This window comes from Nyctereutes procyonoides, unplaced genomic scaffold (assembly GCF_905146905.1).
Source record: "Nyctereutes procyonoides isolate TBG_1078 unplaced genomic scaffold, NYPRO_anot_genome, whole genome shotgun sequence".
Taxonomy (NCBI): Eukaryota; Metazoa; Chordata; class Mammalia; order Carnivora; family Canidae; genus Nyctereutes; species Nyctereutes procyonoides.
In genome coordinates, this window is record NW_026575051.1 from 33,267,685 (window position 1) to 33,291,165 (window position 23,481).

Here is a 23,481-nt window from a genome sequence, read left to right on the forward strand (position 1 = left end):
GAGCCCGATGTGGGATTCGATCCCGGGTTTCCAGGATCGCGCCCCGGGCCAAAGGCAGGCGCCAAACCGCTGCACCACCCAGGGATCCCAAAGAGGATCTCTTTAGTAGGATTTTGCTTTAAGATTTTTTTGTACCATATAATTTATTGTACCATATATATATATATATATATGTATGTGTGTGTGTGTATATATATACACACACACACACTTGCCAAATGATTAGAGTACAGTTTTCTCATTGTAGAGCAGCGTGAACATTTCTCATGTTTTCATTCTCTGTTTGGAAGATTAAAGTTAAGTTAAAAATAGTGGTCATATTTTTTTCTGTTACTAATTGAGGTACTAGCTTCTTTCTCCCTTTGTTATGTGTTTAGGTGGAAGAAAGGCTAAAAGTCAGAGCATATGTAGGGAAATTCAGATTTTATGACAGGGTGAATCATAGTTTAATGGATGTTGGTTGATTTAAAAAATAGACATTTTTCCAGTTTTCTCTAATGGTGACATCTTGCAAAACTATAGGTATTATAACCAGCATATTGACATCTGTAGAATCATCCAATTTTACTGTGATTTCTACAGTTTTGCTTATACTTGTGTCTGAATGTATATATATGTGTATATATTTAATTCTGTACAGTTTCATCATGTATAGATTCATATATCTGCCGCCACAGTACAGTTCCATCATCACTAGGATCTCTTACATTGCCTTTTTATAATCACACACATCTTCCTCCCATTTCTCATCCCCTCCCATCCCTAACCTCTGGCAAGCGTTAATCTGTTTCCCATTTCTAAAACTTTGTCATTTCAAATTTATTACATAAATAAAATCATATGATATTTTGGAATTGGCTTTTTTTACTCAGTGTTATCCTTTGGAGATTCGTCCAAGTGGTTGCATGTATTAATAGTTCTTTTCTATATATTAATAAGTAGAATTTTATACTATGTATGTTTATGCAGCATAGTTTGTTTAACCATTCACCTACTGAAGCATCTCTGAGCCATTTCTAGTTTTTGACTATTATGAGTAAAGCTGTAAATTTGTGTACAGGTTTTCTGTGACGTAAGTTTTCATTTCTTTGTTAAGTGCCCATAGTACAATTACTAGGTTGTATGGTAATGACACACTTAGAATCATAAAAAAAAAAAAAAACTGCAAAGCTTTTCCAGATGGCTGTATTTTACTTTCACACCAGCAATATATGAGTGGTCCATTGTTTTCATATCTTTTCTAGCATTTGGTGTTGTCACTGTTTTTTACTTTACCCATTGTTGGATGTGTAATGATAGTGATATTGGCTTTGATTTGCATTTCCCTAATGGCTAATGGTTTGAACATCTTTTTCATGTGCTTGTTTTGCCATCTGTATATTCTCTTCAGTGAATTATCTGTTCATGTCTTTCATTTTCTAAGTGATTTCTTTTTTTTAACCGAGTTTTTTTAAAAACTTTTTAAGAGTAGTTTTAGGTTCACAGCAAAATTGAGAAGGTACAGAGATTTTCCATATACCTCTTGTAGCTTCCCCCATTATCAAGATATTGTTGAGTTTTGAAAGTGCTTTAGTTTAGCCATTAGTCTTTTGTGTTAGATATATGCAACTATTTTCTCCTATTCTGTAGCATGTTTTTACATCCTTTTAGCATGGTCTTTTACAGAACAAAAGTTTTACTTTTAATGACATCCAATTCATTAATTTTACTTTTATGGATTATGTCTTTTTTGGCAAGTCTAAGTACTTTTTCCTGACCAAATTCTGAAGATTTTCTCCTATGCCGTTTCCTAAAAGTTTTATGCTTTTATATTTATGATCATTTTCATTTTGAGTTGCTTTTTGTATATGATACAGGTATGAATCAAAGTTAATTATTTTGTATAGTAGGGTTTTGCATATTTGTCTTGTATTCTGCAACCTTGCTAAAACCTCATGTATTTGTTTTAGTAGTTTTTTTAAAAATAGATTTAGATCTCCTACCTAGATGATTGTCATCCTCAAATTAAGGTAATTTTTACTTCCTCTCCAATTGGATGCCTCTTATCTTATTTCACTAGCTAGAACATTCAGTAAAATTAGAGTGGTGACAGTGGACTTGCTTTTCTCATTTATGATGTTAAAGGAGAAAGCATCCAAACTTTCAGCCACAAATATGTGTTGGCCAGAAGTTTTTTTTAACAGATTTTTTATTGAATTGAGGAAGTTCCCTTCTAGTTCTAGTTTGCTGAGATTTTTTAAAATCAGAAATGGATGCTGAATATTATCAATGCTTTTTCTGCATCTATTGAGATTGAAGTGTTTTGTTGCTGTTCTTTAATACAGGGAATCACGTTTGATTTTGATTGAATATTAAACGAACCTTACGTTCCTGGAACAAACTACACTTGGTCATGATGTATTATCTTTTTCATATATTCCTGGATTTGACTTGCTAAAACTCTGTTAAGTATTTTTGCAAATATTCACCAACGTTGTTGATCTGTACATTTCATTTCTTATGATGTCCTTGTCTGGTTTTGGTATAAGAGTTACGTTGACTTGCTAGAATGAATTGAGAATTGCCTCTTACCTTTTCTTTTCTTTTTCTTTCTTTTTTTTTAACCTTTTATTTTCTTCCCAGTTTTCTGAAGAGTGTGTGTAGAATTTGTATCATTCTTTAATTGCTTGGTAGATTGCCCTAGTGAAACCATCTGGGTGTAGCTGTTTTGGTGGAAGATTTTTAACTACAGATTCAATTTTTTTTTAATAGAAAAGGCTATTCACGTTATCTTTTCCTTATGGAAAGAGCTCATCTGTGTCTTTCAAAGAATTGGTGAAGTTATTAGCCTAAAATTTTTCATAATATTCCCTTATTTTTCTAGGATCTTTAGAATCTGTAGCGATACCACTTCTCTTATTCCTGATATTGGTCATTTGTGTTTTATCTTTTTCGTAATCAGTTGGGCTAAAGATTTATCAATTTTATTGATGTTCTCAAGTAATCACCCTTTCTTTTCATTGACCTTCTTTGTTGTTTTCCTATTTTCTGTTTCATTGAATTCTGCCCTCTTTATGTCACCTTTGTTTTTGAAATATATTTTAGCAAGTAAACAGTTCTCAGTTTACGGTATTTCACTTTTAGTACTTTTAAGATGTTTCACTGTCTTCTAGCTAGCATTTCTGATGAGAAAATTGTCATCATCATACTTGTTTCTTTGTGCATTATGCATTTCCTTCCCTCCAGCTGATTTTAAGATTTTTCAATTTATCTGTAGTTTAAACATTTATGTTATGTACCTTTGGGTGATTTTTACGTTTCTTGTTTTTAGGGTTCTTTGAGGTTTATAGTTTTCAAGAAATTTGGAAACATTTTTGCAGTTATTTTTTTAAATCCTTTTTCTCTGCCTTCTTCCGCTCCTAATTTAGGGATTCCAATTATAAGTTAATTAAGCTGCTGAAATTGTTGCATAGCTCACTGATGTGCTTTTTTTTTTTGTCTTTGTGTCTCATTGTGGATAGTCATTAGAACTTTATCTTCAAATTCTTTAATTTTTAGTTTTCTATATTGTTTAATCTGTTCTTTCCTTTTTTTGCCTCAGGCATTATAGTTTGCAAGTCTAGCAGTTGATTTGGAATATATATCACCCCCCCCCAACCTCATTCAACTTTGTGCCTCTACTTAATTGTTTTATTCTTTTCCATGGCTTCCTGGATATATGGAAATCACAGATAATAAAAGTTTTAATGTCCTTGCCTATTAATCCTATCGTTATGTAATATATAGGTTCATTTCGGTCGATTTTCTTTATAGATCATACTTTCATGTTTCTAACCTGCCTGATAATTTTTTATTGGATATTAGACATCATAAATTTGGCTTATCAGTTTTGAGGGTCTATTTGGCATTTCTGTCAATGTTCTTGAGCTTTTTATTCTTTGATGATGTTAATTGGAAATAGTCTGACCTTTGTAGATCTTGCTTTTAACCTTTGTTAGGCGAAACTAGACCAGCGTTTACTTTAGGGTTAATTTTTCCCACTGGTCAGGTAAAATTCTTCTTTTTTTTTTTTTTTTTAAGATTTATTTATTTTTGAGAGAGAGAGAAAGTGCATGAGTAGGAGGAGAGATGGAGGGAGAGGGTGAGAGAGAACCTCAAGCAGACACACTGCTGAACATGGAGCCAAGCTTGGGACTTGATTCCATAACCCCAAGATTATGACCTGAGCTGAAGTCAAGAGTTGGATGCTTAACTGGCTGAGCCACCTCGGTGCCCCCTGCAAAATCTTCTGAATTCTTCATCTAATGCTCCATGAATGATGGGGTCTTTTGTTCTGGTCAGTGAGCTCAGACACTATTCCTGAACTTTTGAGCTTTAAGATTATTCTAATTGTTTTAGAAACCACTTTCTGTGGTTTCCTCACCTGTGTGTATTAATCAGTAGCCCGTTGAATACTCAAGGGTGATCTTTTTCAGATCTAAGGAGTTTTCTCTGTGCACCTCTCTCTTCTCTAGTACTCTGCATTCTGAAATTTAGCCGTCCTGGTCTCTGAATTCCCAGTAGCATCTCCTACAGTAAGGGAGACCAATGGGCTGCTTCTGGTTTTATCTTTCCTCTGCCATGGCCTGGGAAGTGTACCCAGGCAGTAAATGGAGTTCATTGTAGGTCTCTTACTAAGTTTATTTTATGTTTCTTGATTTCTGATCTCTTTAAGATTGTTTTACATATTTTCTTGGTTTTAAGTTTTCTAGTCAGTAGGGTATATTCAATGTCTGTTCCTTTATGTTGGTTAGAAACAGGACTCAGTATTGTATTTTAGTAGAAATAAGGAATGAAAAGAAAATTATTTTAAACCTTTTCTCTTTTTCTCTTTACTGAAGCTTGAACTTTTCCTTAGTTCTTTAAAGAGAATGATTATATTTAAATTTATGTAGAACATCTGCCTTCATGTAATACAGTTACTAATATAGCATAGGAGAAAATGACAAAACTATTGATATTGCTGCTACTCACCTGTTTCAGGGTCAGTTGGAACACTGCTCTAGTGTCAGTTCTAAGCCAGAACTCTTCTGACTGACTAATGCAAAACAAATTAATCCACTAAGTTCTCCCCGTTTCCTGAAGACTAAGTCAGCTTACAGAAGAGATTTCTTATGGTGTACTCTTCATATATAGATTTGATTTTACTTTGTGACTGCCATTATCACAGGATTATTTTTGAGTCAAGTTAAAATACTTGATTATACTCTTCATAGTATTAAATATTCGTTTCAAAGATTATCTCATCCTATTTTCTCTTATTGAAATTATCTGTTAATCATAACTTTTATGATCTCATAGCTTTCTCACAAGAAAGAATTTGACTTAATCTTGGCATTTATTCTTTATGCAAAAATGCAAACAAGGCTAATGTATCCCACAGTGATATTTGTTAAAATCTTGATGTATCAATGTTTACTTGATGTATTACTGATATCAAAGATTAAGTGGGCTTAATCATCTCTATTATTTGTGAACTTGAAAGAAAGTAGTTGAACTCTGTAGCTAATTTAGAATATCATTTTAGCCAACAGTTTCTACCTTCACCCACCCTATCAAAGTCTTTCTTGAAGCAACAGTTATATAGAGACTAGTTATTTGGGTTATTTTTGTACTTCAAGTTGAAAAAGGGTAGTAATTGAGCCAAATGTTAAGAAGGTGAAGAAAAAAATGAAGTTACTTTTTGTACAAAAAGTAGTTTTGTGTAGTTAACAAACAAGCACAAACTTCAAATAAGTTGAGCATTGATTATATGTTTTTTCTTAAGCTGTGATTTCATTCATTTCAATGGCCTGTTCAGAACTGTTCAATGAAGTTGGCAACAGTATAAAATCAAATTTAGAAGTCAGGTGTTTTTGCAGTGTTTTCAGCCTATATTTTCATATATGTCATCCTCTTTTGTTTTCTTTTAGATGCTGTCAACCAAAGATGCTTTGAGCTCCCACCTGTACATGTGTGCTTGGTTTTTATCCTCAGTGTCTTTGCACTTGCTGTTCTCTTTCCCCAAATATCTTTCTAACTGGCTCCTTGCTTTAGAGCTTTGTTTACGTATCTGTTTATTTATTTATTATTTAATTAATTATAATTTATTTTATTTAACAATCTGGGAAGTTTGCAGTCATCAGCAGAATTTACCAGAATAATTGCTAATGTATAGGCCTGTAAATACATACATACATATGTATGACTGCAAGAAATGTTTATTGAATAACATTTATTTTTACTATAATATTGCACATTCTGTTTTATTTCAGAATAGATATAACACGTAATGATCATTATCTGTAGTCTGAAAATCTCTGCTATATTCACTTCCCGACTTTGTACAATAGTAACCCACTTTTGGCTGTACTTGATGGAATCCTCTTTAGTATAATTACAACTTGTATTCTAGTAACAGAAACAAAAGAATAAGTCTTGTAGTAAAAAAAGGTTATTTTCCCCAATTAAATTTTCATTTTATGTTGAAACTGATGAACTAATTCTTTGTTTTTAGTGAAGATCATGTTTACTGATACTGCATTTTTTGAACTTATCTTTCCCCTCGGTTTCATGTGGACCAGATACACCATATGAAACTTTATGATAGAAACTTTTATCTAGCTGCTCAGCAGATGATCTGGTAAAACCACTGTAGGATCTGTGTAAAATAGAGGTTAAATTGGGTTCATATTATTGGTAAAATTGTACTGTCAGTTATTCCATTAGTGATGAGAACTCTTAGGATCTACTTTAACACCTTTGAAATACATCAAACAGTATAACTGTAATGGTCATCTTGTACATTACATCCCTCGTACTTATATTTATAACTGGAATTTTATGCCATTTGACTGTCTTCATCCAGTCCCCCCACTCACATCTGCCTAATCTGATCTCTTTTTCTGTGAGTTTGGTTGTTCTTTTGGTAGGGAAAATTGTGCCCAAAGTTCTGAAAGCCATTGAGAGTATGGCCTCACTTCATATTGTTGCCTAGGCTAAAAGAAAACAACCAAAAAAACTACATTTATTTTTAAAAGTGAACTATTTTGGCACTTAAAAAGGATTGAAAATGGATATTTAACACCTAATATTAAAAATGTATAAATCTAACGCATTTTCAAATTGTATTTTTAGGTGAATTTGTTTCTGGTAATACCATTTAAATAGCAGTAGGACTTTTTTTCTTTAAAATACTGGAGAGACATACTTGGGTATTCATTCTCATTTTTAAGTATCTTTACCTAAAGATCTTAAAAGATTAAATACTTGAGGATTCCAGAAAAAACATGTCAGATTTTAAATTTAATGTGTCTATTTTACTGCTTTTGGTTAAGAAAGAAAAAGTTATGTGACTTGTCACTTGATGGTTTTCTTTAGAGCAGATTTTGTTAAAAGAACAAAGGCAGAATATTTATTCTTATTCCCTCCTCCATACAAGCTCTCTTTCCAATATTTGTGGTTTTTTTTTTTTTTTGTCCTTGGTTCTAGGGTAAATATATAGAAAGTCTTCTCCTATTTCATCTTAAAAAATTTCTTTGTTCAGTAGTAACTGGGCATATTAAGATATATAGCCTTACTTCATTCTTAACTTGTAAGGAAATTCTTGAGTCTCAGTTGATTCCTGGTGCCTCATTCATTCCTGGTGCCTCAACAGACCCATACTGTTCTTATATTTCTGATAACTACGATCCATTTCTTTCTAGTGATAGTCTTCTCACAAGGCTCAGAATTAGGAAGTTTCCTTTTTGTCTCCACTGTGGAATATGCACATAAATCTTTTTGAGGTTTGCAAAAAAATTTGTACTGCTGGAAACTTTAGAAAGAAACAAATTAACAAAACAAGAAGATAAAATCCAAAATATAATAACTCCTCTTAAGTGATTAGGAGAAATCTTAAAAATATTTCAGTATTACTAGATGTTGGGCTAGCGAAGTAGGTAGGTGTAGCTGACCATGAAGGGCCTTGCAAGTGGTGCTTAGGGGAATTAAACTTTATCTGATGGGTTATAATACTGAAAAGCAATGTTTGGATCTGGGAGGTTATTTCAGAGGATATTGTAATAATCTAGGACTCTAGCTGATAAGATCCTGAACTGGGGCAGAGGCCCCACTGAAATGAGATTAAAGTCATGGATTTGGAAAAAACAATTAAAAGATAAAATGATTAGGGTTTTGTTTGATTGAATGATTATGGATGATGAAAGAGGACTAAGAATGACTTCTTTATTCTCCTCTTAAGTCATTAGGTGGATAGTGTTACCAGCTGAGTCAGAGGAATCAGGAAGAGCGCTGTGTGTGTGTGTGTGTGTGTGTGTGTGTGAGAGAGAGAGAGGGGGGGGGAAGGGGGGGAGAGAGAGAGAGAGAGAGAGGCAGAAGCAGGGTGAGAGGGAAGGGCTAAGTGGAGAAGTGAATTCCATCTTGAACATGTTTAACTGGTGATGCTATGGTATCTAAGTTGGTTATTAAGAATCTGATGCTTAGGGAAGGAGATCAATGCTAGAGATAAACAGCACATTTTCTCAATTGTGTTTCTGATCTAATTCTGTTTCTGTTTATTATAGTTGTCTGTTGAATGATCATGGACAAGTATTCTCTTTTCACTTACTATTCACTTCTTCAAATGAAAGCATAGAATAAAGATGAAAAAAACTATTAATGCGATACTATCCCCTACCATTTTCCAGTCTTCAGGTATTAACATTTTACCATGTTTATTCTCTTCCTCCTACATATGTTTTTTATTTTTTGTTGGACTCTTAGAAATATTCCCATATCCCTAAATATATCAGTGTTTATCTTGCAAAAATTTTCTTGCATAAGCACGTACAGTTATCAAAATGGGAAATTATCATTGATAAGATACTATAACCTAATCTGTAGACCTTACTCAGATTTCACCAGTTGTCCCAAAAATATCAGGGATAAATTTTTGTTTTGTTAGCTTCAACAAATATGAATGAAAGGGAGTGTCATGTAAATAAGTAGACTTTTATATTGATTTCAGAGCATTTGTAAACAGTCTGCTTTTTTTTTTTTTTAAGATTTTATTTATTTATTTGAGAGAGAAAGATTGTGAATGAGGGGAAGGGCAGAGAGGAAAGGAGAAGTACACTTCCCGCTGAGCAGGGAACCTGACACAGGGCTCTGTCCCGGGATCCTGGGATCATGACCTAAGCTGAAGGCAGACACTTACCTGACTGAGCCACCCAAGGCGTCCCAACAGTCTACTTTTTTAAGGTAATTGATGGACATAAGTCCTTCTAAGTATATTTGCCTGCTCTATTTCCTGTAGTTAGACTTTGAGATTTGGAGAGAGTAGGGGGTAGATTACTTTTGGTTTTTACCTTATAACCCCTTCCCATGCCTGATAGCATAGCAGTGTATGCCTCCAATATTCTTTGGAGGAATCTTAGCATTTTTCTTACTTAGCTTTTTTTCTCTGTCTTTATTTCATACTTACTAAGCATGTGTTGGGCACTGAATTAAAATGCTGGAAGTCTGAATATGCACTGAATATGCTGATTTATTCTTAGGGACTACAAATAGTTTCGGCAGCAGCTATTTACAAATAATTTCATAGTAAACGTTTTATGACTTTATTTGATGTTGGGGTGTAGAGTAACCCTTCATAGACTCCTTAAAAGACAGACAAACAAAACCTTATCGATATTTCTTAAGCATGCCTTAATAAACATTCCTTAAGGTATGCCTTCAACCTGAGGAAGGCGTATTCACTTCCTCAGGTCCTTTGTGCTTATTGTTCCTTTTGCCTTAACTCCTCTTGCCTACAAAGCTGAATAAGTTTGTTCCCCTTCCTTCTTCAGATTTCTGGTGAAATACAACTTCTTCTGACTAAATAACAATTACCTTCCCCTTCTTCCTTTCCATCTGTACTCCTTATCTGTTTCTCCTTTTTCTCCATAGTATTCACTGCTGCTAACAGACTATTACTTTTACATGTTTGTAGACAGCTTTCCATTGGAATTTAAGCTCCATGAAGGCAGGAGCTTATCTATTTTATCACTGAATCTCCAGAGTCTGGTACAAGGTATAGTAGTGCCTTGAAATAATGAGCACTCAGTAAATATTTGTTGCTTAAATACATGTGCTGCTCTTCTGAGTCTAACAGACTTAAAGAAGAAAAAAACCATTCCTGAGGGAATTAAATACCAAACTTAAGTATTCTTTCTGAATAGAAAGGTTTTAAAGTTCCTTTATTCTAGGACTTTTCTCTTAAAGGTTTTATATTGTATTATTTATTGGTTTGGTTGTGTATAAGGTTCTTAATGACTGAAGAGAGATGACTGCAGTGTGTCAAAGATTGACTTTTTTATAAAACAAAAATGTTCTTTTCTAACCACTTAATGTCAGTCTTATTTCAGACAGATTTTGGGAGAAGAAATTAATTACCTCTCATTGCAGATGATCTTTGTATTTACAGGGCTTTTTATTTGAAGGTTTTTTTGTTTTCGTTGTTTGGGGGTTTTTTGATATGAATTTTGTGTGAGCTCATTTTTTAGTAATCACAATCACTTGGCCTTTTAATTTTAATGTTTCATATACCCACCTTCAGGAAGTGATTGATTAGAATAGTATGATTCTTCTAATTAGGATTATAGTGACTCCTTGAAGCTTGTAAAGTTGCCTAGGAATCCTAATTATCAGGTGTTATTCCTACGTGTCATCTTTTGGCATTACTGATGCTATTTAATAGGAAAACATGAATTTGAGATAGGTCAAATATAGGTGAGTAGGTCATACCAAAGTATGTTAGTTACTTTCAGATTTAAAAAAAAAATGAAGGAACATTTTCTGAGTAAAAACCTTGTATGTTAAAATAAAGAAACCTAACTAAACATTCCATTGTTATATGTTTGCTGGAAGAAATGGTTTCGCAATTTAAAATAACTGTTGTTGAAATACTATTATAGAACTTTTCTTTAAAATTTTTGTTTAATTTTGAAACTTTTTTTTTAAGATTTATTTATTTTAGAGAAAACACACTTGTGTGCAGGGAGGGGCAGAGGGAAAGAATTTCAAGCCGACTCCCTGTTGAGCAGGGAGCCTGGCATGGGGCTTGATCTTATGACTTATGAGATCATCATGCATTTAAGGAAATGTATACAGATTTTTTTTTTAAACAGCCTTATTGGGATATAAATAACATGCTATAAAATTCATTTATTTTAAATGTGTAATTCAATGATTTTTAATGTATTAACAGAGTTTTGCTATCACCAATAGTAAAATTTTAGAACATACCCATCATTCCCATGCTTATTTTCAGTGATTTTCCTCCCCCACCACACATATACAGGTTGTTTTTATAAGTTTGTAGTTCTGTTGTTTACAATGTAGAAAACATATTTTTAGGGGTTGTTGCTTGGGTCTCTTGCTGATCTATGAGTGAACTTAATCTATAACCTAGCTGACCATGAGCAATGAAAGGCTAATCAGTACTAGGGTAAAGAACAAAGGGCCTTGGGGTAGGAAAAGAGAAAGGGCTTTTTCCTTGTTTCATGCTTGATTGTGGACAGTACTTCGATACAGGCTGTTCTCTTTAGGATCCTTTTACTGCTTTATTGTGTATCCCTTTCCCTAGGCATCCACTATTATGAGGCTGCCTTATGAAAGTACTCTTTAGTCTCAGTTGATTTTGCCTTTGACCTCCCCTCTCTTCCTCCTTGATCAAAATTCTCTATCCTTTCCAATTTCTTTCTCCAACAAATTAAAACAAATCTAGTTCTACTGCTTTAATCTTAGGTATTATGGGGAAAGAAATAAAGTGAACTTGTAAAAGTATGGGTAGCATTGATACTTTTGGAGAGTTGAAAGATTATTGGCATCTTTAAATCTATATTATTGGCCGCAACAATAAGTAACTTGGCATTTCAAAACGTTGACAGAATAAAGTAAAAGCAGTCAGCCAATGTAAAGGAATTTTGTTTGGAAGGCTGAAATTATCATAGTAGGAGATACAGAGTTTCCATAGTTGCATTTTGGGATCTGCCTGTGGTATAGTCCTGGCTCTTTCTCCTGTCTTTCTGTATTTTGACCCTACGTTTCTCAGTCTTGAAAATGATGTAGTAATATTACCTATCTCACATATTTATTAAGATTACATCAAATAGTATATCTGGAAATATGATGAATAATGTCTTGCACATTCAATATGGTGGTGAATTCCTCTAAAAGTACCTCCTAGCAGTTTTGGTAGCAGAACTCAGTGGCTCACAGTCTTAGCTATCATTTGTAAACTAGAGACAGCCTACATTTTTATATTATATGTTAACAGTGCATAGAGTATACAGAGATCAATAATATGATCCTATTCTCAAAGAGATCACTTTCTCAGAAAAGATAGCTAAGACAATTAACTGTAGATCATTGTGATAAATGTTACAGAAGTTTTGGGGGAAATGGAGAAGGCTTTATAGAAGAACTAAGTCTTAAAAAGAAATGACATTTAGCAGTTAGTGTTATATTCCCTGTTCCTTATCTTGGTTTATTTTCTATTTCTAAAAAAATCCAAAGTAGCTTTTATGTTTGTCATGAGAATCAGAAACTTAAGTTTCTTTTCAGAAGAGAATGCAATTTCATCTTATTTTTCAAATGGTATGAAAACTACAAGATAAGCATATTCATTTCTCAGTAAAATTCTTGTTACTTTTTTAGATATATAGTATTTAAAATATTATTTAGATATGTAATAATTTATGGTTTTATAAACCTCATTTTCCCACTTTCTACAGAATTTCTCTATCTTAAAACTTTCATCTCGATTTGAAAGTTATTAGTGACTTGGTATTTGGATGCATATGTATTACAACTTAAAAAATCGAATTTCTATTTACTTAAAAGAAACTTAATAATTGGGTGCTGCATTATTTACTTATTTTTTGGCTATAGCATTATAGGAAACTTTCATGATTGTGAGGGAAAGGAACTATTCATTTTACCTAGAATGTACTTTGTCTAGACGTATCTTTCAGTAATCATCTCAAATGCCAGCCACTGTCTCTAGAAAGCTTGCACTAATATTCCTGGCCAACATTCATCTTTTCCTCTTCTGTGTTCCCCCATCATTTGTATGTACACTATACCTATTGTATGACTTTCTAGAGTACAAACTCCGGCAGGACCTGTGTTTTATATTCTTTATTTAATATCTTTAAAAAAAACGAGACACAACACATATTTGGTGATTTAAATTGAATCTGGAAAACTAGGGTTTGATGAAACTGTGTTTTATTATTATTTAATGCCTCTTAGAATTTTGGCTCTTAAATAGAGGGCTAATCTGGCACATTTTATTTCCTGCCACCAACAAGCAAATATAATTCACATTGAATTACATAGATTACAGGCTTAGATGATGTCATAAAAAGACCCCCTAAAACCTTGGCTTAAACAGCATATAAATTTATTTCTTCTTTACATTAGTCTGGAGATAAACTGTCCAGGATGGACAGTGTAGTTCTGTCATCATCAACATGGGGTTTTAATAGCTGAGTCCAAGATAGCAGTTTCATTTCTTATTATGTCCTGGCTAATGAGAAAGGAGAAGAGGCAAGGGGAACATAGGACTAATCTGGTTAATGCCAAAACATGATTTCAGCTCATATTCCATTGGCCAGAATTTGGTCATTTGGCCACAGCTGCAGTGGAGCCTGAGAACTGAGGTCTCTATCCGGGCATCCATGTTTCTAGCTAAAAGTTAGGGGCTTTTATTATTAAGAGGCAGAATAGCTAACTGGATATTAAAAACAACAGTCCTACCTCACAGCTAATTGTTTTTGTTTCCAAATGGAAACAGTTAATTGCTTTTGTTTTAGTTTTTTAAAATAGTAGATGAATTATTTCAGGTATAAAAGAACCTGTATATTTGACTGAGTCCTCAGACTTAGCAGATATTTTATTATGCTCCCTATATCCATACCATAAGCCTGTTTCCTTACTGTAGGTGTTGTGGAAGGCCGTATAGAGCCTGACTAGTGAGAAATTCACCATTTACTTTAGTAGATAAAACTAATTACAAATAAAAATATTTGGTACCTGTTGGAACATACATATTGTGTGGAACAAGCTGTCATGGGCTATAGACATTTATAGGAACAGGGAGTGAAGGGATGAAGTCATAAAGAAAGGTTTTCTGGATAATATGGGAGTCTAGTTAGGCCTTGAAAATGAGATAGGATCTGTGTGGTCATAAGCTGAAGCTCCTAGGCAAGGGAAATGGTGTGCAAGAAAGTTTCAAGACAGGATAATTGAGTTGTATTGAAGGGAAAGCAATGATTCTGTTGTGATTGGCTCCCTGAGTGTGTAAGTTGGAGTACTGCAAAATAAAGTTGATTCAAGAAGGCTCAAGGTTAGAGTTAGATCAGTAGCGGGAGTGGAGAGCAGATCCCAGAGAGCCCTGAGCAGCCCCAACCCTGCCACTGGCCTAGTTACCATCACACCCCGGGAGGAGCCACAGCTGCCGCACCGGACCTCAGCTCTGCAGACACCAAGCCTGACACCATGGGCCGCCGGCCTTACATCCGTGGTGCTTGCAGGCTGGGACAAGAGCATCATTACAACGGAGGTTTTGGGAACAGTAAAATGGTTCAATGTAAGAAACAGATGTGGTTTCATCTATAGGAACGATGGAAGATGTATTTGTACACCAGAATGCCATAAAGAAGTATAACCCCAGGAAGTACCTTCACAGTGTAGGAGGTGGAGAAACCATTGTGGAGTTTGAGTTGTTGGAGGAGAAACAGGCCCTGATGGAGCAGAGCAAGGCAGTAAATATGCAGCAGACTGTAACCATTATAGATGCTATCCACATCGCAGGGGTCGTCCATGCAATTGCCAGCAGAATTACCAGCATAGTGAGAGTGGGGAAAAGAATGAGGAATCGGAAAGTGGTCCCAAAGGCCAGGACCTACTACAGTCAGGAACCCTGTGGGTATTGACCACAGTATTCAAACCCTCTTGTGCAGGGAGAAATGATGGAAGCTGCTGACAACCAGGGCGTGGGAAAACAAGGTAGACCAGTGAGACAGAATATGTATTGGGGTTATGGACCACAATTCTGCAGGGGTCCTCCTTGCCAAAGACAGCCTAGAGAGGATGGCAATGAGGAAGATAAGGAAAATCAAAGAGAGGAGACACAAGGTCAACAGCCACCCTCAACGTCAGTACTGCCACAACTTTAGTTAGCAGTACAGACCCCCCAGAAAACCCTAAACTACAAGATGGCAAAGAGACCAAAGCAGCTGATCCACCAGCTGAGAGTTCTGCTCCTGAGGCTGAACAGGGCAGGGCTGAGTAAATGCCAGCTTACCATCTCTGTCTTCATCTGGTTTAGTCATCCAACATGAAATAAAGATGAAATTCCATCACTAAGAAATGAACAAAGGATTGGAGCTGAAGACCTTAAGTGCTTGCTTTTTGCCCATTGACCAGATAAATAGAGCTATCTGCATTATCTATGTAGCATGGTTTTTTTTTTTGTTTGTTTTTTATTAAAGACGTCTTTTTTTTTTTTTTTTTTTTTTTTTGGTAATGACAAACTTGGGTTTGGTTTTGTTTTTTTCCTGTTTTTTTTTTTTTTTGTCTTTTTTTTTTTTTAAGCCTAGTTTTTCTCAATAAACCTTTAAAGGTTTTTAAATTGTTTCATGTCTGGTCAAGTTGAGATTTTTAAGAACCTCATTTTTAATTTATAATAAAGATTTACAACTTCATTTTTTCAAAAAAGTCAACAAACAGCAAGGCAACCCATTAATAAAAGTCTTAAATAATTGTTAAAAAGAAAGATCAAGGTTATAAATGGTCATGAAAGCAAAATAGAGGAAAATAGAAAACCATTAAAAGCTTGGAGTTGGAGAAATGCCTGGGTGGCTCAGTGGTTGGAGTATCTGCCTTCTGCTCACGGTGTGATCCCCTGGTCCTGGGATTGAGTCCTGCATCACGTTCCCCCCAGGGAGCCTGTTTCTTCCTTTGCCTGTGTCTCTGCTTCTCTCTCCGTGTCTCTAATGAATAAATAAATAAAATCTTCAAAAACTTGGGGTTGGAGACTGAAATGGTGAAAGGATTTAATCTGATAATGAATTCAGAGGGGGGGTGAATCTCCTTTCTTTTCCCCTCCTTTCCTCCTTAATCTGGTAATGGAATTCAGAATGAATAAATTCCCTCCCTCTTTCCTGCCTAATCTCTGAAACTTTTGACATTGTTGACTATCTTTTCTTTAAGACCTTGGCCTCTGTTTTTGTCTTACTTTTTATTTTCTCCATAAGACTTGGTATTCTAGTTTTTTTTGTTCTTTTGTGCTTGTAGGCTACAACTGCCATCTTGAAGATGCTCAGGTTTGTATCTTAAGTTTGAACTTAAGTCCTGTATTCCCAATTGCTTGATGCACATTTTCATCTCCACAAGTCACTGTTGTAATTTCATCTCCACATGTCACTCCATATCCAAATTTCATTTAAAGCATTCAAAAGATTACCTGCAAAATTTTCTGAGTCTGCCTTTATGCTTTAAATCCCAGATTTAAATAGAACTTATAGACATTTGGTCTCTACCTCTTCCTTTATCACTGTCGTCCAGTCACTCACTAACTCCTGGTGATTCTCACATTTGTTTATTTCCATTCTTCTGGTTGCCACATTTATTAATCCTTCAACATGTTATATTTGGATTGTTATGTCCTCTAAGTATTCAGTGATGCAGGATATGAGTCAAAGTGCTAGTATTAGTAAGACCAAATAACATCTTCTCTTTCATTACTGGAGCTTGTTTTAGTGTGATTGTGATTATGATGTAAGTAATATTAGTTTAGTTGATACTAGCTTATTTGTGTTGCTTTTAAGTGAGACAGTGATACGGGTCACTAAAAATAACCCAGTATTTGAATTCTAAATGAACTTTGGATTTTTTCTTCAACAGATTTGATTCCTAGTATATTAAAATAAATTTTCACAATTTGAGTCATTAATTCAGTAAGAATAATGAAAGCAGGTCAAAGAAGTATGCTAAATGCTTGAGTTGAAGACGTTCTCAAGAATAATATAGAATCTTGCTATTCTAAATGTGTTTTGTGTATGGCAGGATGGACATCATTGGTTGCTTGTTAGGATTTCAGGATCTCAGATGCCACTTGAAGGCTACAGAATGAGAATCTGTAATATCCCTAGGATTATGTATGCACATTAGAGTTTGAGAGATACTGATCTGGAACTTTGTCTTTCTTTAACTTTTCTCAGTTTCAGAATTAGCTCTAAAATAATTAAACCCTCCAGCTATTTGTATTTATCTGTTTGCCTTAGATTTTTGTGTAAACTTTAGAACAGATTGATAGAAGTATTATAAATGATGGAGAGTAACTAGGGGAGGCAACTCTAGCTAGAGTACTCATAAGAGTTCTCTGTGAACAGGTAGTGTGTGAACTGAGGCAACAAAGTGAGGCAGGCATATGAAGATCTAAGGAAGAAACATTTGGGGCAGAAATAGCAACAAATGCAAAGGCACAAAGGCAGGAGAGGGCATATGTAATCATAATATATGAGTGGGAATATCATGATGAACTTGAAAGAGTGATTAGGGGCCTTCTCCCTGGGAGTCAGGGTAAACCACTGTCTGCCACATAAAGACTTTAATTTTGTGTCCTCCTATCATTTCCCGAAACTGTCCCCAAATACATTTAATACTCTACTCTTCAGCCATAGTAAAGTCCTCTACTGTACCACACCTTTTAGCCTTTGCTAAGAAAGTGTCTTGACATATTCTGTGCCTACTGCTTACTAGTTAGCCTTTAAATTTCAGATCAGGCTTTGCTATCTCTGTGAGATCTGCAGACTTTGTCTCCTTAGTTGGAGACGTTGCCCTTTATGTATATCACCTTATGCTAAAATTGATTACTCCATGTTGTAATTAAGATTTGTCCGTGTTGGGTAACCTGGGTGGCTCAGCACCCAGGTTTAGTGCCGCCTTCGGCCCAGGGTGTGATCCTGGAGATCTGGGAGCGAGTCCCATGTCGGGCTCCCTGCATAGAGCCTGCTTTTCCCTCTGCCTGTGTCTCTGCCTCTCTTTCTCTCTCTCTCTCTCTCTCTGTGTCTCTCATGGATTAAAAAAAAAAAATCTTAAAAAAAAAAAAAGATTTGTCTGTGTTGATACATGCAGAGTTTAGGAATCCATGCTGCTATAAATATTCTGGTACATGCTTATTAAATACATGTGTGAGTTTCTTTGTAGTGTTTTTCAGCCATATTCGACCATGACCCAGAGAAAAAACATTTTACAGCAAGACTTGGTTTTCATGTGTACATGTGTTTATATACATATAATGTACATATAACGTACATTACTGATTTACTTAAAGATTTATTTATTTTAGAGAGAGAGTGTGTGTGTGCTCACACTTGGGGTAGGGGACACAGTGGGAATCCCAAGCAGACTCTGTGCTGAGCTTGAAGACTGATGTGAGGTTTGATGACCCTGAGATCACCACCAAAGTGCAAACTGAGAATCCATCACTTACTCAACTAACTACGCCACCCAGCTCCTGTATGTTACTGATTTTTTTAAAAAAGTTTAACAACTATTCTTACCCTTTGTGTGGTGCACTCATATCTTTTTTCCTTTTCTCTTAAAAATAAATACTTGTTGAGATTAAATTAAGGATTGTGACCTGCCATTTAAAATAACTGTTGTAGGTGGCTCAGTTGGTTAAGCATCTGCCTCAGTTCATGATCCCAGGGTCCTGTGATTGAGCCCCACATTGGGCTCCCTGCTCACTGGGGAGCCTGCTTCTCTCTTTCCCTCTGCCTGCTGTTCTCCCTGCTTGTACTCTTTCTCTCTTAGACAAATAAAATCCTACAACAAACAAACAAACAAACAAAAAAAAACCACCACCTGCTATAGGGTATGTTATATATGAGTGTTTATGTATACCTGAATATGTCATATTACATATATAAACTGGTCAATCTATATGTATGTGTGCCTAAGCGTGTTTGTGTGTGCGTGTGTGTGTGTGTGTGTGTGTATGTGAGAGAGAGAATAGATTGCTGGGTGGAAAGGTTTATTCATCTAGAACTTTACTAGATTTCTTCAAATTGTTTTTTTAAATAGTTATACCTATTTATACTTCGCTTGACTTCCTGAGTCTGGAAACTTAGCTTTTTACCTTTGTGTCTATGGTCTTCTAATAACATTTACTTGGCACAGAGTTGGTAAGTATTCACCAGTAGTTTGGTGAGTCAAAATGAGGATTTCCTACCAATACTTGAATGACTACCATGTTAAGCAGCTTTTTAAAAATCAATTTTAGGTAAATTTTACAACGCTAATTTTATAGAGTGGAGAACCAAGAGAGGCAGAGACAAAGGGAGAGGGACAAGTAGGCTCCATGTAGAAGCCCGATGTGGGACTCGATCCCAGGACTCCAGGATCATGCCCTGGGCTGAAGGCAGGCACTAAACCGCTGAGCCACCCAGGGATCCCAGCAACCAAACATTTAAATAGAATATGTCCTAGATGTTTGTCAGTTTATAGGTGTCATTTCTCAAATTTAAAAGGATATTTTGGTATAAATTGTGTATGTATAAACTATTTCCTAAGGAATTTTGGAGAGGAATGAGTTTAGTTTTACTGCATTATAATCACTGGCTTCAGTGTTATTTTGCAGATTAACTTTCACCTTTAGAGAAAAAGGATGTACTGAAAACAAGTCTATAAGTATTTTAGAAAGCTTGGTTTTTATTGATATCTCATACTGTATTTTTTTCATAATCAGATGATTTATAAAAAAAGGTATAAACTTCTGAATAGTTGACATAATTGCCAGATAGTACTTCCATTTTTCCATTTTACTTTAATTATACAAGCAATATATGAAAATAATTATAAGAATATTTAAAATTCAAGGATATACTTTCAGAGACAAAGAATAGTACAACTAAGGCTTTGTATTCTTGTATCCTTAATGTGAGTTTCTCTACACTGATTTTCAGAATTTTTTAACCATGATCCAAAGGATAGTATTTTATAGCACACCTTAGTTCATCTATAACTTTTCTTAATTCAGGGTTATGTTTGGGATTTAAGTATGTTGCTATAGGGTTTCTCGAGGCAGACCACATTGTTGCTCATTGTTTCTAACATTTAGTTGATTAAAATATTTTTTCCAATGTGTTGAATGTAAAATGGGGATTGTTGTAGTTTAAAAGAGCATTTTCCCTCACTACTAGTAATCTCATACATGTTTTTATGTTTATAGCCATATGTTTCTTCTTTGAATTATCTGTTCATATCTTTTTGCCTATTTGTCTTTAAGGTTGGTTGTTTCTTACTAATATCTACATTTCATTGAAAACTCTGATTTATATTTTTTGGTAATCTTTTAAGCAATACCTTACATATTTAATGAAGAAATGAAGAACTTAATTCTTACTGTGGGATATTACTATTCCTGGTACAAATATGTATGCTAAGTGAAAACTTTTCACATAAATTAGTTTTAAATTCTTAGACAGATTTGGGAAAGTTCCTAGAAAAGCAAAATTAGTAAATTCATTAAAGTTCTTGAAGGTTGATTTATAACCTTGCTGCTTGGTGCCATTTGGAAATTTGAGCTATAAAATTCTTTTTTTTTTTTTTTTTTTAAGATTTCATTTATTTATTCATGAGTGACACACAGAGAGAGGCAGAGACATAGGTAGAGGGAGAAGCAGGCTCTGTGCAGGAAGCTCGATGTGGGGCTCAATTCCGGGACTCCGGGATCACACCCTGAACGAAAGGCGACGCTCAACCACTGAGCCACCCAGGCATCCCAAGCTATAAAATTCTTTAAGACTCCCATTATAATTGTGTAAAAAATCAGACTACGTTTTAAATGCTGCCATAATATTTATTTTAGTATTTAATATTTATCTTTGTTTTTTTCTCCTTAATTAGGTCCTCGATGGGCTTCCTGGAATATTGGTGTGTTTATTTGCATCAGATGTGCTGGAATCCATAGAAATCTTGGGGTTCATATATCCAGGGTCAAGTCAGTCAACCTAGACCAATGGACACCAGAACAGATACAGGTAAACATTTCCTTACTGATATTATTTACAATATTAAAATGAATATAAAATATTTAACCCTTCTTGCATCTAAGGGTTAACATTGAAATGGAGTATATTAAAGTGGCATGTGCCACAATATAAAATTTGGGTATTACCTGAAATGTCCACTCTCAAATGTTTATATCTTGTTAGGTCTGTAATGAACTCAGTTTTTTTTATCTATTCTTATCTAAAATGTTGCTTTTAAAGTCTTTAAAAAATGAATTCCTTTTCCTTGTGTTGATGAAATTTGTCCTTAGAATTCTAGTCTTTTTTTTTTTTTTTCTGTCAGTAGAGGGAGCCTGGGTAAAGATAAAAAATAAACCACCTCTTACCTAAGAACTGACTTGAAAGATTTCCCTTTTATACAGAAGTATACTTGATTTTCAGACAGGCCTCAGTAGTTGGAAGATAGCCCAGTTAGCAATGTTTTAATGGCTGATGTGGACTTGTTTTGAATGGTTTAGCTTTGTTAGAGATAAATTTGAAATTTTAAGGACTTGTCATTTTTACAATGTGACAGTCTTATTAAAATTTCAAAATCTTATTTTCTGATCCTTAAGATGAATTGCTAAAATAAAAATGTTTATTTCTACTGGTTTTAATTTGTAATTCACAGTGAAATTATACTTCTTTTTCTTAATGCCCTTGAATATCTTCTAGTCAATATGAAGACTAAATACACGAATATATGTAGTTGAACTTCAGTGATATTCATATATACTTCCAATCAGAAAAAAACAAAAAGAACACAGAAACTCATGGATAGGGTGAGGTAAGGGTGAAAGAATAGAATATAATACTGGGAGGAGTGGATCATAAAGATTTGGTTAAAGAGAGTAAAACTTCTGTGCTAAAGACATATTTATGCCAAAGTAAATTCTAGATAGAGCCAAGATTTAAATATATATATAAAAAAAACAAAACCTTAGAAATACTTGAAAAAAATAGCAAAGAGATCTTCAGGCATCTAAGTCAAGCATAATTTATTAAGTTCACTCTTAAATAAGTTTTTGAGGTTTTTATTGGCTGGGGCATAAAAGGAAATATGATACGTTATGTATTTTCCTAATCCTTGAGTAGAAAATTTACTTCTTTTATCAAGGAAGCAGAGCTTTTTGAACATTGCATATAAGGCTATGTTCTTGGTAACATCTCTATAGTAACTGTGGTAACAGGTTTAATAATGTTGTTTCTTAAGTTGTCTTCAAGAAAACGTGAAGTATAGCTTGAAAATATAACTTGGTGTTTGTAATGGGTTATGATGGGTTATGGAGGTATAACACATTCAAGACCCAAAGTGTTTTGCCTTTTCAATAGTTCATTTCAGACTAAGGACAAAACATGAAATCCTTGGACAATTCAGTTTTCCAGAAATAATATTTTTTCTCAACTAGGTTGTTAAAAGGAGTTGAAGAGTAGTTTATTTGAGGTTGGGAGCTGTTCTTTTTTTATTTTTATTTTTTAAAGATTTTATTTATTTATTCATGAGAGATACAGAGAGAGAGAGAGAGAGAGGCAGAGACACAGGCAGAGGGAGAAGCAGGCTCCATGCAGGGAGCCCACTGTGGGACTAGATCCTGGGACTCCAGGATCATGCCCTGGGCCGAAGGCAGGTGCTAAACCCCTGAGCCACCCAGGGATCCCCTAGCTGTTCTTTTCCTATGTGTGAGAGCAGTTAGAGGGCTGCAGGTATAGTTCATTGGTTTTCTGTGGAATAGGTTATAGTTAAATAGCAAGATACTGAATTATTAAAAATGGCAGGCTTTTGAAAACAATTATTAAGTAATATATAGTCTTTGTATTTGAACATTATTTGTATGATTTCACTGTCAGCTTCTTGAAATAATTATTATTTTGGAATGCAAAACTTTTGATGAGTACTTATCACCAGAGAATGCTCTGTATAGCTTCATATACCACAGAGCTCCTCTTTCAGTGCTCTGTGGTGAGAAACAAGGTTAGATTCACTTAATTAAAAATTAAGTGAGTAGGGCAGCCCCGGTGGCCCAGTGGTTTAGCACTGCCTCCAGCCTAGAGTGTGATCCTGGAGACCCGGGATTGAATCCCATGTCGGGCTCCCTGCATGGAGCCTGCTTCTCCCTCTGCCTGTGTCTCTGCCTCTTCCTCTCTCTCTCTCTCTCTCTCTCTCTCTCTCTCTCTCTCTCTGTGTGTCTGTCATGAATAAATAAATAGAATCTTTAAAAAAAAATTAAATGAGTAGACTATGAAGTTTTATTTTTAAAAAAATATAGAGAAGCTTAATCACATAGATGGGAGTAAGCCATCCAGTATTCTTGTGGTGGTCCATGCAAGTATTTGCAAGCAAAGCCAGAGTTGTTCTTTAAAAATCATCCTGGGACTACTATGCAATATAAATGAGTAAGTA

At 34.7% G+C, this 23,481-nt stretch overlaps 1 protein-coding gene and 1 pseudogene across 4 annotated transcripts in view; both read left to right on the top strand.

Moving 5' to 3' along the window:
• Nucleotides 1-15,316, top strand: part of LOC129512757 (Y-box-binding protein 1-like) — a 38,167-nt pseudogene extending 22,851 nt beyond the window's left edge.
• The window catches only part of SMAP1 (small ArfGAP 1), a 175,122-nt gene that overhangs the window by 23,460 nt on the left and 128,181 nt on the right, over nucleotides 1-23,481 (top strand). For 3 of the 4 annotated variants that reach the window (XM_055329996.1, XM_055329997.1, XM_055329998.1), the window contains exon 2: nucleotides 20,938-21,071. In XM_055329996.1, coding sequence (XP_055185971.1) covers nucleotides 20,938-21,071 — 134 coding nt within the window. Of the gene's footprint in view, nucleotides 1-20,937; nucleotides 21,072-23,481 lie in introns of those variants that run through there. The other variant, XM_055329999.1, reaches the window with a different exon arrangement.